Source organism: Stegodyphus dumicola, chromosome 8 (assembly GCF_044657685.1).
Source record: "Stegodyphus dumicola isolate Sdum_Otavi_A_Nest chromosome 8, ASM4465768v1".
NCBI lineage: Eukaryota > Metazoa > Arthropoda > Arachnida > Araneae > Eresidae > Stegodyphus > Stegodyphus dumicola.
The window spans coordinates 46,775,246-46,793,661 of record NC_140775.1 but is presented as its reverse complement, the minus strand read 5'-3'; the positions used below and the strand labels follow the sequence as shown (position 1 = coordinate 46,793,661).

Here is an 18,416-nt window from a genome sequence, read left to right as displayed (position 1 = left end):
TTTTGCAGACAATTTTATAAAAGTAAGCTTGAACTTTCGATTATGTCAAATATAAATTCCGATGCTGGAGCTGCCAAAGCGAAAGTATGTTTCGATGTCCATTAAACAAAAAGTGGAATTGCTGCAAAAAAAAAAAAAAAAAAAAAAAAAAAGATAAAGGCATATTCTTTGTTTCTCTAACCATTCCGAAATCTGTTCATCAATTTCACGCTGCTCTGCAGGGGGGGGGATGTCGCGGCGTGCAATGAATTGGAAGTTGATCTGTCAGCACTATTCTTATCTTCAGGGCAGATGTTTTTATTTTATTCAGCTTATAATTCCTTACTAAATGTAGTATTTCATCTCGATGTATTCCATCTTTGATATGATTTAAATCAAATTCCTCGTCATTATAAATATCACGAGTACACATCAAATAGTTTTCTGGTTGCAATTCTCTAATTTCGACTATGCGTAATGTACGCTTTACGCATGCGCGCGTTGAAAGAAATGTTTAATAAAGTAAACAAATAAATATTAAGCTTTTTTTTTGTAAATTTTGATACCCTCTAGATCATAATTGCTCTTTATTTCATAAATTACGGTTTCATATTTTTAATTTTATAATTTCTGCATGCCATCTTACCAGATTTAAACTAATGATTTATAATCCGGAATCGCTAAAGTTCCGACGATTCCGGATTAAAGACTTTTGACTGTATATCTTTCAACAAACTGTCGTTCTTTTCTTGGGTCTGATGAAATCACAAGTAGCCTGTTCACAAAGTGTCCTCAACCTAGCAAAGGGAATTTTCTGAATTTAATCTCTCTGTTTGCCAAACATAATTCAACTCTTAAGTACCAGTCAAAGCACCTAACAAAGGGAAAGGAATCATATTCACCCCACATGTCCCATACAGAAAAAAATGAATCAGGTGACTCGATATGTAAAAACGTGTGGTAATTGTGCAAGATAATAGTTAGTTAATTACGGCAAAGCGTCGAGGGCTATCTGCCTAAGGGAAGGGATGCCTTCGTGGAGGATTTTCTAAGGGAAACTGTCTCGTATACACATTACACATGGGGAAAACCACGAAAACAACCATGCAGCCAGCCTGTTTGCGGGATTCGAACCTCGGACCGAACTACCAGTGTTCAGCGACTTTACCACTTGGCCACTGGTGGGCTGATTGTGTAAGATAAAGGAAAATTTAATTGATTTCGTAGAAGTTGGTGGAACGATAGGAGAATGTATTTCTGAACGCATTGTAGGAAATTAGTGTCTTAATTGACACTTGATGGTTTAGATCAGGGATAAGCAAACTATGGCCCGCCGGAAGGTTGTATCCGGCCCGCGGATAGAATTTTAATTTTCTGGTCCAAAGCAAATTAAAAGAAATATGTATTTATATTTTATATATCCATCTCCTTTTCTACTTTGTTTAAATATTATTTTTTCTTTCTTTTTTCTCCAGGGACTGATCATCTTGTTTTCTTTATTTTTGTTCTACAAAACATAAATCAATGTAAATAGCAAGCACAGACAACTTTCAATCGGTAAAGTGTTAAAAGTGGAAGTCCTATATTAGCTACAAGCTATATATAAATTGGCGCCAACAAGCGTAATCTCTTTCTCGGGGAACAGACGTATGGGAATCCAATATAGGACTAGCCAGCGGCTTTTTCTTTTGGCGCGAGTTCTGGTATTGATTGCGTATGGAAAGATTGCGGACATATAGCATCATTGTGAATAGTGGTGAAATTATTAAAAGTATAACATAGCTAGTGGTTGTTTGAGTTATTCGTAATATATTTCAACTGCAAAATGGCTACTAAAAAACGTAACGTTGATTCAGAGTGCCATGCTTTTAATGATGAATGGACATGGAAATATTTCTTTACAGTTATAAAAGATAAACCAGTGTGTCTTACCTGCAATGACACTGTAGCAGTCTTCAGAGAATGTAACATTTCAATCATTTCACTTCTAAGCATAAGAATTTCGATTATGACGCAATGTCCGAATATGAAAGAAAGCAAAATGCAGAAAGTTTTTGTAAAAAATTTATCAGGCCGATAATTTTTTTTTCAAACAGAATTGAATATTTCTACCATGCCTTTCAACGTAAATTATTAAGCAATGTGGTGAGATTTACAGCTGGAAATAATTGAGTTGCAGTCTAACATTCATCTCAAGCTGTTGTTTCTAAATATGCCAAAGTTAGAGTTTTGCAAATCATTATTGAAAGTAAGTTTCCCAAATTTAATATCTCACATCCAGAAATTCAGTGCTATGCTTGCTTCATCTTATATATGTGAAGAAGTGTTTTCAACTATGAACCTTAGAAAGAATTATTTCAGAAGTAGACTGACAGATGAGTATTTAGCCTCGTTCCTTAGAATCAGTACATCTCATTTCACACCTCAATATAAGGAACTTTTAAAAATGAAATCGCAGTTTCATTCATCTCATTAACATATTTAAATTGCAATACTTGTATATTGTTTTTAAAATTTTAGAAAAATTTATCTTGGCTCGCCAAACTTTTTTTTTTTTTAATTTTTGGCTTGCGAACGAAAAAGTTTGCCTATCCTTGGTTTAGATACTGGAAATGTCGGTGTCAATCTTACGACAAAGGGTCTAATATGGCTGGAATTTCTAAAATAGTACAAGCTAGAATTACAGAAATGAATAAGCTGGAGGAATTTATGCCTTGTTTGGCTCACTCCTCGTATTTTGTCAGTATGCATTCTGCTTCTTCATGACCGGAAGCAGTTAATCTGTTTGGAATTACTCAGAAAATACTTCACTTTTTTATCGGATGCACTACTCGACAGTATATTGTGAAAAAATGTACAAAATACAATTTAAAAGGAAGCAGCCAGACGAGATGGTCGGAAAAGTATGTGGCTGTGAAAGGCCTAATGAATTTACCAGAAATATTCAAATATTTAAAAGAAACTTCTCTTGATGCGGAATCAAAGCACAAGGTAGAACATCTGGTACATGGTATAAAAAATTTAAATTTACTATCAACCTGAAAATTTGAGCTAATATTTTTCCAGAATTCAATCGAGTAAATATAGAAATTCAAGAGGAATTCCTTTTCCGTGTAGTTAGCGAAAGAAATGACCAAAACTGAGGAATTATAAAAAATGAGAGAAAAATCCTATGGAATATTGGATACAAGAGTTAAAACTGTAGCCAAAAAAAAAAAAATTGCAGTTGTGTCTATTCTGACAAAGAAAGAATTCCAAAGCACAAAAAACAATCTAATGAACTGTTTGAGGACAAATCACAAACACTTCAACCTGTTCAGATCGAAGTTTCAGCAAATTAAAACATACTAAAAAATATCTATGATCATCGGTGAGCTAGGAGCGTTTATCAAGTCTCGCGATTCTGGCAACTGAAAATCAAACCACAGATCAAATTATGACGATTCCATGCACTTATTTGCAGAACAAAAGGCTTACAGAGTAAAATTTTAATTTTCGTTACTAATTCCATGACATTTTAATAGCGTTAAGGCAGGTAAGAACTTAAAATTACTTATGAAATAGGAAGTATGAAAAGCAAGACAGGAAGCACGAATACTCTCCGTAATAGCCCATATTCTGTATAATTGTTTCAGAATACTTCCTTTCGGCAATAGCCCATATTTTGTATTCAATGGTCCCATTAGTGGCGAGCAATAAAAGTCACTGAGCACTAGTAGTTCGGTCCGAGGGTCAAGTATAGGTGAATGGGCTGGCTGTATGAGCATTTCCATGATTTTCCCCTTGTGTAACATAGATACGAGCCAGTTCCCTTACAAAGTTTTTTCCACGGGATATTCCTTCTTTTCCATGCAAAGCCTAATGGCGAAACACACAGTAAATAATCAAACAAATGTCATGAGCAGCAGCCGAGTGATTGCAACCGCTGAATACTGGTAGATCGACCTTGCCTGGGTTCAAACCCAGAAGAACGGGCTGGCTGCATGGTTCCTTTTCATGGATTTCCTCATGTGTAATGTGAAAACAAGCCAGTTTCTTTTAAAAAGCTCCTCCACGAAAGCACCTCTCCTCTAAGCAGGTAGCCCTCCTGTCTTTGCCATATTCATATAATCTAACATAACTTAATTTAACCAGTAATGCAATAACACGGAATAGTGAGAAGCTTAGTGAATGCCCGTTGTCCCTAGAACGGAAAACAAATGGCTGTGAGGACTGGAGGGTTAGAAGCACTCGGGATTAGGGTTAGGATTAAGCTTGAATCCGAAAGTAAGCTCACCAGGGGCAATTTTCTAATTATGTAACTTCGGTACGTATTTTTCCTTTATAGCTAACAAAAAAAAAGGGGGGGCACGTAAAGAATTTAGTATGAAATGGAGCTTGGGTTTTTACCCCAAACCCTACATTTATTAAAGAAATTAAAACTTTTTAGAGAAACTTAAGGGATGATGGGTGAGGGCGGCAGTTTTAGCTTTTGCCCCTCATCAGAAAAATCAGATCCGGGGCTGAATGGACAATTTAGAGGGAAAAGAAAATTAATGTAATTTCTTGCATATTTTATTTATTTTATACGTGCAAATGTTCATCCTTGAAAAGGGTATAAGCAAACTGAAGATATAAAAGCTTGCATAGTATACATACTTTTTAGCGATCAGGTAATTTCATACATGTCCTTTTTATCGACTTGAAAGATTCACAAAATTTTCCTGCATTTTCGTGCAAATTTTTCTATTTGAGAAAAATTATTTACATGTTTCATATATAAATTTACTCTGTAAAAACAAAATGGCGGGGTAAAAAAAAATAGCAGGTTGCTGTAGCAGGGTTGGTCGCCGAGTTACCATAATCCAAAGATTCACCGAAAAGTGATTCCAATACTAATGGAATGTATGCTCTAGTTCCGGAATTCACTTGTCTTTCTTCATGTACCCCTTTCAAAACTGCTAGACAATCATTCAAAACTTGAAAAATACATAAACATTTATTTAAATTGAGATTATTTTCTTATGTTTTTTTATAAATGAAACAAGAAAAAGTTAATAAACAACAAAACGTGAATAAAAGTAGTTCCCTTCCTGAAACTATGAAATTGCTGCCCTGGTTGAGAATCCCCTGTAGATCATTATTATTCATTCTAGAATCATCACAATTTAGACAGACAGAGGCATGACAAACTGAGTAATTATTTTAAACTAGGAATTTTTTTATGTAATAAGTGAACAATTTGCTGATTATGTAAAAGGCATCTATAATACACAATAGTTATTGAGGAATATCTGCTTTATCCATTAAAATATAAAGCAGACATGTTTTTATTGGAATTTAATATGTTGAAAACTAAAACCAATAACATGTATAAGTATATTTTAGTATGATTACATTTATTTGTAAATTCACAAATATCTTTTATTTTGTCTAGTATATGAAAATCAAATTATATATAAATTGGAATTATCTTAAATGGAATATAAATGAAACAGTTTTATAGGAGCTAATCATTAGTAACAGCTAGATTAAAAAAAAAAAAAAAAAAAAAAGTTAAAGCAATAATTGATTACTTTTCCATTTTAAGTACAGTCTGTGTAAAACTAACATATTGTTGTAAATATTACAAGAAATGAATTTTTGATGTAAAAGATTTCAGCATTTATTACATACACAGTTTATTAATGCTAAATTAATTACATACAAAATTCTTTTTATTTTTGATTTTTAGAACACTTTATTCAAAAACATTTGTATGCAGTAATTTCAAAAGCTAGACATGCACAAAAGGAAAGTTATGTTTTAAATATTTGAACTTTTAAATTATATTAGAAATAAATTTTGATCTCGGTTACAATTTATTTAATGAAATTAATTACTTAATCACTGTAAAATATTATTCAACATAAATTATGTTAATGCTAAATCTGTCATAATAAATATAATAAAAACAAAAACTCACATACTTTCATAAAAAGTTATATATTGAATAATACACTAGCATTTAAATGTAAAGCTGTAACTAAAGATTCGAGACTTAATAAATGAATATCTTGCATACTTTGCCCAGTTTGATTTTTCCTCTAAATTTTCCCTTATGTATAAAATATTTAAAAATGTATCATGTTATGCTTTTCTTTCTTTAAATTACAAAAATACATAACTTTTATCATACACCAGTGCAGTTAGATTATATATACAAGCATACCAATAACATTTATATATATATATATATAAATAATTGCACTGAAATTAATTATTGAAATAACACAATGTATCAAATTATTTATTAAACACAGTATGTCTAAATGCCTGCACTATTTCTTAAATAAATGAGATTCATTTTGGAAGAAAATCTAAACATAAATTATGTTCACAATAATAATAATAATATTAAAAAAAATTGTTTTACGAATGAAAATAAGAAAAGGGGCTAATGAACATGAACGAAAATCTAACATTTATTAACATTAACATGAAAATCTAACAGAAAATTCTAACATGAAAGAAAATGTTCAAAGAAGAAAATTCTAAATTATTATTTACACAACCATATCATTAATATATTTTACTTCTGATGTTGAAGAAATGAAATATATGGAAAGCAAACTTCCTATCACAGAAGATGTCAAAGTTGTGATGAGTGTAATTAAATATTTATTCACTCAAACTGTAGAACTGAATATTAAAGAATCTTTAATTTTTGTCAAAAATATTAATAAAATTTTCCTGCAGTTTAGATAATGCAGCAAAAAATTACAGATAATTTTTGTACTCATGCAGATGTTAAATAAATGTTTATATAGAATAAAATTATTATTCATAAATATAAATGTGTATTTTAAAGGAAGATTTGCATTTTGAAGGAAGGGCACAAACTGACTTTTATACTCAATAATACATCATGTAAACTTGACATATAGTAAAACTGAAAATTTCACAAAATAATTATAATTCGATCTTAATATGATTTAAAAAATTGAGAGTAATTATTCACATTTTTTGGCAGATGTGATAATGTTAATCAGATTCCTGTAATTCATCAGGTCATTTTTACACTTTTTTTTTTTTTTTTTTTTGTAAAATAACCCATTTTTCTTTTCGGATTGGATATAGTGAATCAAATCCTCAGTCTCTTGAAATTTTTTATAATGGGGTTTGAATGTAATTGGTAATAAAATACGCATGTAAATACTGTATATTTAGTCCATTTGAGAAAAAGTTTCGAACTTTATTAAGAAAACTTACAATTTATACATAAAATTACTCATTAATATTTATGCAGGAAACAAAATATACACACAATCCAATATGCAAAAAATACACCATATACCACAGTTTATTTAAGCGTTATTAAATTTTATGAAACATGAAAAGAATTCAGTATGAGTAGAAAGTACATATTTAGAAAAACTGCAAATGGCTTGTTTTCATTTATAAAATTTAAATGTTCAAACACCATCTAAAATTCAGGTGATAATTTTCTCTTTGTACTAGGAATTCAACTGTACAGCATCAGTATGCTTACGCCACTCTTTCACATGGTTATCAAATCGTGAAGAAATGCTTGCTAAGGATTCTTTTGATTTTGCTTTCTGTTTTTCCATTTTGCTTCGTCTGAAAAGCTTGAATTCTTCCCATATTTCTTTGTCAGCTGAGGAACATTTAGTATGACGTTTTCTTTTCTTTTTCTTCTGCCTAATAAATATATATTAACAAAAATTTTAATACATACTGCTACATTCATTCAAACTTTTTTCATGCTAAATATGCATACATTTTAAATGCCAGGATATTATACACATTATCATTTTTGCAAGTTTTCATAAAATGTAATTACCCATACTCCTGCTAAAAAATGAAACATACTAGTGATGAATCACTTCTTAAAACTGCTTTAATTAAGCGTAATCTTTCTTTCATTTAAAATAAAATTAGCATTTTCCCTAAAATTCCTAGGTTCATAAAATAATTTTCATTTATTTATATTAATTTAAAGTTTCAATGTCTTTCTGAAATTAATATATTAAAAAATAAAAAAAACATAAAACAGTATATTAACTTTATAAATAATTAAGTTATATTTTTCAGCTCACTTTAACCCTCTGGGCGGCCAGGGTTTTCTCTAAGAAAGCACAAATTTCCCAAAACTACTATGAGAACAGATTATTTTTTTTGATTTTAATGCAAAAACTCTCCCGGTATTTCATACCTAGATTTGTTTTCTTTTGATATATTGCCTTAATTTTGTTGACATATTTTAATATGCACGTATATATATGTTCTTACAGATATCACAATAAATATTCCAGGCCGTATATATACGGCCTTGCCGCTTAGAGGGTTATGTATGCTTAATAACATTACAGTAATCATAAAGAAATATTGGCATTATTTTTTCTTGGGCAGAAATGTAAGATTTTATCATATTTTTCGAAGAGTAATATTAAAACCTGATTATTGTGACTGATTTGGTTCTCAATAGCACTTTTTTATCAATGCTATTGCCTCCCCCTGAAAAAAATATTGGTCTAATTTTTAAAAAAAGTCCTGAGAGTCCATATTTTCAACAATTTAAAAAGTTGCATGAACAAAATGGAATTAGTATTTTGAATATTATTTGTTATATAGAGCATATATTGCTTTCATTCATGAAAAATATAAATACAAAAGTATAATTGCACAACCATATTTATTGTTTTTATCTTAATTTTTTACAATTTACATACATTATATGGGTAAATGTTTAGATGCCATACTAATGAGAAATTAAGAAAATTACTCAAGCCTCCTATATAAAAAAGACTTCCTACAATCTGACAAATACCATCCACAGCAATAAAACACATTTTGCAATATAACTCCAATAGTAAACTATTGTTCATTATTTAATTTTTTTATAAATACCACGCCACATCTTCTGGTTTACATATGAATAGTTTGATGGCCTGTTCGGAGAAGGTCTAGGAAAAGTTCAATGATGGATTTGATAGTTTATGCATAGAAGTACAGGTATAGCTATTAGTGTCAAAGCATATAATGCAAAACAACAAGTATATGTATTACTAAAGCAGAAAAGAGTGAAATGAAAAAACATCTGATACACTGGCAAGGAAAGCATTACAATGGATCTGGTGTACATTGCTGAAAGAATCATAAAATTTTCACATACTCTAATAAGACATGGAAGTTCAAAGACGAGGATGACTTAAATCATGAGATTAACTGAGCTGCTTGTGTATTTTACCATGCCTAATATTCTAGACTTTTTGTTCAAACAACTTACTAACATTCTCTTCGGACAACAATGATAGATTCCACTCTGAATTACAGACATAAGTTACATATGCATTTTTTATTTTGAAAAAGTGAGAATCTATGTAGCAAATGTGGTCTATAAAAGGATCTTCAGTACAGAGGCACTCTATAGTTCACTTCTAATAGAGATGACTTTTGAACTACAGATGATTGTTTGAAATGTTTACTGTCAATATTGCTTACAAGATGTCAAAGATACCTTTGCATATTTCACTGATATCAACAACACATCCATCCTCACTGAAAGCAAGCTCATGAGTTTTAAAATAGAAATTAAGGGCTATTCATCTCGAAACAGCATTGTGCATCGAATCACTATAAATGGCTGTACCACTTTTTAAATTGTTGCCACCAACTCTTATTGTCCTGTACTATATTTAAAGAAATTAAATAATGAAGAATATCCATGAATGTATGTATGGATGCTTCTTGCATTGTAAGAAAACAACAATACTTGAGCTGTCAAATTTTGAATAACGTAGTCCTCCACCTGAACACTGACACCTGGAAGTTTGAAGCTTGAATTTCAAAGTTATTTTACGATCTATTTCATATTTTTAAGCTTTGAAATAGATTTTCAATTAAGAAACTCAAAAGATTTAAAAGTAAGCAGTGGCAACATACTATGCTGAATAAAATATTTTTATCTCCAGCAAGTGTGAGTGTCTATCGCAAATTCTAAAGATACATTACTTTTAAATATTTTTAATCCAAAGGGGCATTAACTCGAATGCCTCAAAATGTGTATGTATGTGTAAATGAAACAATCTGATGTGGACACTATGACTTCCTTGTATGGAATATTAAATTATACGCATTTCCCCCCCCCTGCATTTCATTTAAACTTATTTCCTTGAATTTCTTTAGAGACACATTTCTCATTCAATTAATTCCATTCTTACTTTGTGACAAGGCAAAAATACATAAAACCTCAAAATATCTTCATTAAAAATTGAAAGATATAGAAAAACATAAAACACCAAATACAGTTGAAATAATTAAAAAACATTACAATTAAAATTGAGAGTTTCTACGCAAAAACAAGTAATTCGGCCAGCAGGCAAGAAGGCAGATCTTTTGGCACTCAAAACTAAGAGTTTCCTTTTGATTCCATTCGGCAAAATGACACTGAAGGTGCAGAAATAAACTTAATTCACTATTCTGCTATGTAAACAAATATGGCTGCTATGGTAAAAACAAATTCGGCTTAGCCGCACTTAAACAACTTTTAAATTGTTGATGACTCTACAACTATTGCATGCAGATTAACTAAAGGCACAAAATCCTTAACCGGAAGATAAGAATAACACAATTTAATCATTTTTAAAGCAAAAAATACACAATTTACCAACATATAAGAAAAGAAAGAGAGCTAAGTGAGTATATATACATATTTATACACTTTTTTTGCACCCAATTAAAACCAAAAAGGGAGGTGCACAACTACATGCTACAGCATTCCTATATATAAAATTTCAACGTTCTGAGGCTAATCAGTTTTGAGTTTTGCGAGATACATACATATGTATGTATAGACGCCAAGAAAAATCTCTTTTGAAATTGTTTTAAATCAGTTTTATAATTTGTTTTGGGGAAAAAGAGTCCTTTATTCTGTTCTCATGTACAGATGTCATACGAAAACATTGTTAAATTGCATTCAATAGCTGTCAAAATGGACATTTTCATTTAAATACACTCTTAGACAAAAAAAAAAAAAAAAAAAGGAGAAAGACGCATCACGCCGCACTAAGAAGATATAAAGCGAATTGGACACAAATTAATAATATGCATACATTTTCGACGGAAAATCCAAAATTTTACATTTTGGCTGCCAGTTGTGCTACAGCGCATCTGATCTGCACAGCTGGCAGGATATTTAAGAGGAGGAATTATGATTCCAGGTCATAAATTCTTCACGAATTTCATTCCATGTACTCTGGTAGAGAGTAAGTATGCCTCGCATACATGTGCATGGATGATTTCGCAGATGTCAGAATTTGAAAGAGCTCATGTAGTTGGGCTCAAAGAAGTCGGTTGGTCTTATTGGCGAATAGCTCGATATTTGAGCAAGAGTGATGCCACTATTAGATGATGTTGGCAGGAATGGGTAAACCATGGCCGCACACAGCATCAAGAAGGAAGCAGTAGGCCTAGAGAATTGACAGAAAGTGAAGACCAAGCAATCGTCAGAGCGGCACTCACAGCCCCAGATGCATCATTATCATCGATTATACGTGCAACTAGACCTTCAGTGACCGCAAGGACCATTCATAGATGGCTCACAGAAAGGGGGCTGAGGTTACGACACCCCTTGCACCAACTACCATTGACCTCTGTACAACGTCAAGCCTGTTTGCAGTGGTGTCGGGCTCATTCGCACTGGAATGTCACTGATTGGAGTAGAATAGTCTTCAGTGATGAGTCCCTCTTTGAACAGAGCCCTGATGACCAGTGAAGGCGATTCTGGAGACGCCACGGACAGCAGTGTGATACCAAACTGACTATCTTCCAGCAGACAGGCCAACAACCAGGAGTTATGGTCTGGGGTGCCATTTCATTTCATAGTAATATACCTTTGGTTGTTATCCGTCACAACCTTACAGCACAGCGGTACGTTGACGAAGTTCTAAGGCCTGTTGTGTTGTCCTTCATGTCAAGCCACCCTGGGCATACATTTCGGCAAGATAATGTCCGCCCCCACACTTCACATGTTTCTACTGCTTGTTGAACACTACCTTGGCCAGCAAGGTCGCCGGATCTCTCTCCTATTGAGCACATTTGGAGCATTATGGGCAGGGCCCTTCAACCAGTTTGGGATGTTGACGATCTAATGCGCCAGTTGGACAGAATTTGGCACAATATCCCTCAGGAGGACATCTGCAAACTCTATCAATCAATGCCAAACCGAATAACTGCTTGCATAAGGGCCAGAGGTGGACGAACGCATTACTAACTTTTTCACTTGTGAAGTTTTATTACTCAAATAAATCATCCAATTTTACTCAAACTGTAATCATTTGTTTTTCTGTACATGTACATCACTTCTACCGATTTTCGTCCCATTTGGATAACTCCTTCTTGGTGCATCTTTTTTTTTTTTTTTTTCCTAAGAGTCTATGATACCTGAAAATTTTTGTGATTACATTTCTTTACTTCGTACAAGGAAGTAAAAAAGTTCCTTTAGGTATAATATAAAATCTGAAATCTTTCAGACTTTTTTTTTTCTTTCAGATCACTGAACTGGTTGACTGAATTTGAAGGCCGAATATTACATGCTTTATTGAATGGCAATACATTTCTTTTAAACAGTTAAGTTTTCTGATTAAATTTTAAATATAAATAGCAAGTGGCAATGCACTGTTGGATAAAACTGTTTTGACTCGAAATTGAACTTTGTTTGATTAAGTAGCAGTTAGGTTACGTTAATAAATTCTTTGAATATTAAATTCTTTGAAGGCAAACTTTTACTTAAATCGGTTTTATTACTCTGAAATCAATTTGCAGTGAAAATAGAATTCAATAAATTATCCAGGACTGACAATAAAATTCCTTAATAATTTTTACATGAGGGATCATCAAAACTTGTATGCATACATATAGATAGAACTAACAGAACAGATGTACATATTAGTACAGTGAATGAAAATTTGTCTGTTCTGTGCCTGTCTAGTATCAAGCATATACCTGATAATGAATGCGCTAACTCAAAACACATAGTGTATGATGTACGAGAATATGTTGCAAAAATGCCATCCTCTCAAAAATCTAAAATAGATCAATTCATACATAACATTTTTTACACTATGAATACATAACTTATTATACAGAAAACCCCTTATTTTATATAATTAATGGAGATGCTACCTTCATCAAAAGTAATTAAAGGGGTTATTTTATTAAATGATATATATGGAGAACTATTAGAGAAATGCAATAATGTTTTGTCAATCAATTGTATGTATGATTCTAGCTCAGTGGTTCTCAAATTTTTGACTAACGCGTACCATCTAAACAAAAACTGAAAATCTTTAGTACAGTCAAAAGTCGTTAATTCGGACACCCATAATCTGGAATGATCCATAATCCGGACCTCAAAGCTAAAAACTTTCTGCGCATGCGCAGTGTGACACATGCGCATAGGTGTTTACGCGTGCGCATATGCATGTGCGCAAGTGCAGAAAACGTTTTCGCGTGCGCGTTTTATGTAAAACGGATGGTATAAGCTAAAATTATCTAATTATCTATTTCAGTTAATGTTGATGATTGCCTTGTTCCTTAATCTTCGAATTGGATCCGGCTTATTATTTTTTTGCAGACTGTAAGAGCAATTTTATAAAAGTAAACTTGAAATTTCGATTACGTCAAAAAGAATTTCTGATTCTGGAGCTCCCCAAAGGATCGTACAAAACGAAAGTACGTTTCGATGTCCATCAAACAAAAAGTGGAATTGCTGCAAAAAATGGATAAAAACATGAAGAATGTGACGGAGAGGTTAGTGAAAACAAAAAAATTTCGATTGACAAGTTAGTCGGTATTCTCGGCACAGCAATTAATGGGACTCGAACAGCGGAACTTTGTAACTGAACAAGAAATCATGACTGTTTATAGAATTAAAGAGAAAGTATTATCACATAAAACGAAGCAACTTAAACAACTTACATTGAAAGAAATGTTTAATAAAATAAACAAATAAATATTAAGCTTTTTTTTTTTTTTTTTTTTTTTGTAAATTTTGATACCTTTTAGATTATAATTGTTCTTTATTTCATAAATTACGGTTTCGTATTTTTAATTTTAGAATTTCTGCATGCCATCTTACGAGATTTAAACTGATGATCTATAATCCGGAATCGCCGAATCCGGATTAACGACTTTTGACTGTACCACCACTACAAAGTATTACTACCACTAACACTTTTGTACAAAGCTCAGATTGTATACATTTACGAGTGTTAGAGAAAAAACTTAATCAGGATGTTGGGATTTTAATTTTTGAATTTAATAGTTAAAAATACTTTGCTTCTTTGCATACCACCGGTTGAGAACTCTTGTTCTAGATAATGGACCTAATATCCACAATCAGCTGATAATCTGCATTCTGTGTTTGTACAAACAGACGAAATAGTACATGTAGTGGAAACTATTGATACGTCATTAACACCACCTACAATAGAAAAATTACTTATCCTTCTTGTTGATGCCCTTATAAAAGTTGAAAATTAGAATGTAAAATTTATAATTTTTTAACTGATAATACAGAATAATGGAGAAAAGGATTTCCAGCTTATACTTCAGCACATATTTATTGGCCGAAGCTTTAAATATATCAAATGCTACTAAACATGTAACTCAGATCGTAAGATTTTTTTTAAATCACTGCCTAAAGCAAATGGCAAAGCACACTAGGGCTATCTGTCTGAGGGCTGCCTTTGTGAAGGACTTTCTAAGAGAAACTGGCTTGTTTATATGTTACACAGGGAGAAAACCACGAAAACACCCATGAAGCCAGCCTGTTCACGGGATTTGAACCTCGGACCGAACTACCAGTGTTCAGGGACTTTCCCGCTCGGCCGTTGGTGGGCCTCATTTTGCTTGAAGCCAGTTTCAATGGACATAATACAGAAGGATAACTATAATGTTGCTAAAGATGTTTAAGTTTGGAAAGATCTTGAAACCAGCTTTAAAAATCTTCATAAAGCATGCATAAAAGTATTTAAATGGTACTTATGCATTAGTGCATCTACCTTAAAGTTTAAGACACAATAACATGCCGAACAAATAATAATTCAGAAGTCAAACAACAAACATCAGCGTTATATTTTCAAATTTTCACAGGACTAGTTTCGATGGTTTTACCAGACCACCACCCTCAGCTGCAAAAGTGCAAATGAACGAGATAGGATATAATGATTAGATAAGATAAGAAAGCCTGGACAAGAATAAACAAGTGGCACCATCTGTTGATGAAATCAGAACTAAAACATAATATCTTTAAAGGCCGAAGGCAAAGATGGATTGGAATTAGGATCGTTAACTAGAACAGAAAGATTTCTTTGAATGTGAAATGCCTCTAGAAAATCCAGTTCACCAATGGAGCATGTTTCTTGAATAATTTTGGCAGCAGAAAAATTGAAAGTGTGATTTTTGGACTAACAATACTGGGCAGCAGAAGGTCTTCTGTGTTTCCTTTTTTCTAACATATGCCTCATGTTCCTTAACGCGAAATTTTAAGGCTCTCTTAGTTTGGCCAATGTAAATTGCACCACACTGGCAAGGAATCATGTAAATACCCCAGGAATTCATATCCGGAATAGTGTCCTTTAGTATGGAACTCGAAATTTTATTGATGGGAGAATAAACAACACTAAAGTTAAATTTCTGTTAAATACGTACAATTTTATAGCTAATTGATGGAAAGAAGAGAATGACAACAGAACTTTTATAATCTCCTAAAACAAGAGTGTACCTTGTGGTGTGTTGAGATGAGAATTTTTTTTAACTCCTTGATTAATAATGTTGGGTGAAAAGCCCCTCTCAATAGCTATTGCTTTTAAATAATTTAGTTCTTCATCAAGAGATAGTTTGTAGGAGCAAACTTGAAGAGCACGGAAAACATAGGAATAAAATGAAGCTTACTTTTGTTTAGTCGGATGACATGATTTAAAGTGTGGTGGAAGGCAAACCGATGAAGGTTTACGTTAAACCGTAGTACTGAAGTTGGATGTGTTACGTGTGACCAGAATGTCGAGAAACGGAAGAGAATTACAAGTCTCAAGTTCAAAAGTGAACTGAATGGCAGGATCAGTGGAATTCATTGTTGAAAGAACCTTTTTTAAATCATTTTTATTACCTTCAAACAGGGTAAAAGTATCGTCTGCGTAGCAGAACGATACCGGGAAGTTTAAAGTTTCAAACAATTTTGATTCATAATAATGCATGTAGATATCAGCCAGGATGGGACTGAGAGGGCTTCCCATGGCTAATCCCTCAGTTTGCTTGTAATATTTATTTTGGAAAACAAAATGTGTTTGTTTCAAACAGAGAGAAATTAGCTCATCAATTTCGATGCAAGAAAAATGATATTCGCAAAGTTTGGTTTCTAGAGATCTTAATGCACCCTCCAATGGAACATTGGTGAATAATGATTTTACATCAAAAGAAACCATGAGTAAATTTCTAGCAGAAATGTTTTTAACCTTTTTTACAAACTCTATTGAATTTTTTATGGTGTAAATATTATTGTCTAATAGAGTTGAAAATCTAGAAGCTAAACATTTAGCTAATGGATACAAGGCAGTACCTAAATTTGATACAATAGGGCGGAAAGGAATACCACTTTTATGAATTTTGAGAAGAGCATATAATCTGGCACAATTCGCAACAGATGGGATAAGCGAATGTTTGAAGTTGCTTGAAATGATTTGTGAAGATTTGATCGCAGTTTTTATTTTTGACAGGCCCGAAGGTGAAGGATCTTCAGGGATTGGATTATATGGTCCTTTGTTTAAGAGTTTAGTGACACCATGGATGTAAGTGTTCTTATCCATGACGACTATCTATCTGGTCACCTTTGTCGGCCTTTGAAATGATAATATCTGGGTTAGAATGAATTTCGCACATTGTAGCTCTTTCTTTCGCCGTTAGATTTGGTTTCAAAGGTTTATTATTGAATTTCACACTATGAGCGATAAGATGCCTGATCATTTCTTTCTGTGAATCTGAAACTTTACTGAATTTGAAAGTTTTTTCGATAGGAGCCAAAATCTTTGGAATCGAGGGTTTGCAGGTTTGTGAGAAGTTAAAATTATATTTTAGAATTCTCTCTTGTTCTTCTGATAAACTAACATTAGAAATATTAACTATTGGTTTAATGTTTACAATGGGAAGATTTTTTTGAACTACTTGAACTGGAAGACTGTAAAAAAAGTTTTTAAAATTTAACTGCAAGAGTGTTTTTATGACGGTTAACTGTATTCTCCATTGTAGACCAAGACTTTTGTTCAAGGGCAGTGAATTTTGGATATGTATTAGTGAGTTCCAGATAAAGCTTATAGAGCTCATGTTCAATTTTGGACAATTGTTGACGTGTATCCCTTATGATGGACCGAAGTAAGGCAACCTTGCAGTTTAACAGAATTCTTGAAACGCGACTGGAAGCTTTTTGATTAGATTTGAGTTGAATGAAATTGGGGATTAATTTTTTATGTTTACACTTAAGTAATAAGTCAAGATGATACAGGAATTTTTGCCGTTTTAGGCGTACCTTAAAGTTACCAAATTTTCAGCATTCACCAAACTGTGGTAACCATGTACCTAACAACTTTGCTGTTTTAACAAGTAGGGGGCAAAATTATAAATAATTAATAAATTATCAAAGAGCCCATAATTTAATTACAAAATCAAGTGACTTTTAATTATCAGAAATGATAAACCTTTTTAAGGGGATACTTGATGTAATTAGGGTAAAATAATACCCCTGATGATATTTAATTGTTACATCACTCATTTTTTCATTGAATTTCACTTTTTAGGCATTCACCTTTAAAATCTGGTTTTTATAGAAGTTTAGCCCAAGAAGAAGAAATTCACCCACATTAATTTCTATTACAAATTACATTTAATTTCCATAATTTTATCTTGATTAATGTATTTAACTTGAATGTTTTGAAAGCTTACCCTGGAGAGAAGTAATTTATTTCCATAACCCTTTCGACCGAACTTTTACATGATTATGATTTAACTATGAGAAGAAGTTTAATTTAATGTTGATATATTAAAAAATGTAATATGGAGTTTAAAGTTTTTAACTTTTCCCATTTCCTGGGACAATATGTCCCAATCGTATCGCCAACTGGGACTATATGTCACAATTGTCTAGGATATTACCTTTTCTCAGAAAACAAAACTAAAATTTATAGTAATATATAATGTGAATATTACAAAATATAAACTCTTTCACATGTATTAGTTCTTACACAGTAGAAATTTTCATATATGTTTCATAAACACAAACATAATTTATCAGCATGCAGTAATTTGATCACTGGTAGGACATATGCCCACTGTTAAATATAATTAGGACAATATATCCCACAAAAAGAATTTATTCAAAATTTCTTAAATCTGACATTAAAAAT

General features: G+C 32.2%; 1 protein-coding gene across 9 annotated transcripts in view; it reads right to left on the bottom strand.

Moving 5' to 3' along the window:
• Positions 1-7,011: 7,011 nt before the first annotated feature.
• LOC118203922 (uncharacterized) overlaps positions 7,012-18,416 on the bottom strand; it is a 45,733-nt gene continuing 34,328 nt past the window's right edge. For 7 of the 9 annotated variants that reach the window (XM_085821812.1, XM_085821805.1, XM_085821804.1 and 4 more), the window contains one exon: positions 7,012-7,659. In XM_085821812.1, the coding sequence (XP_085677938.1) occupies positions 7,455-7,659 (205 nt within the window). In that variant the 3' untranslated portion in view covers positions 7,012-7,454. The remainder of the gene's footprint in view (positions 7,660-18,416) is intronic. The other 2 variants (XM_085821806.1, XM_085821809.1) reach the window with 1 other exon arrangement.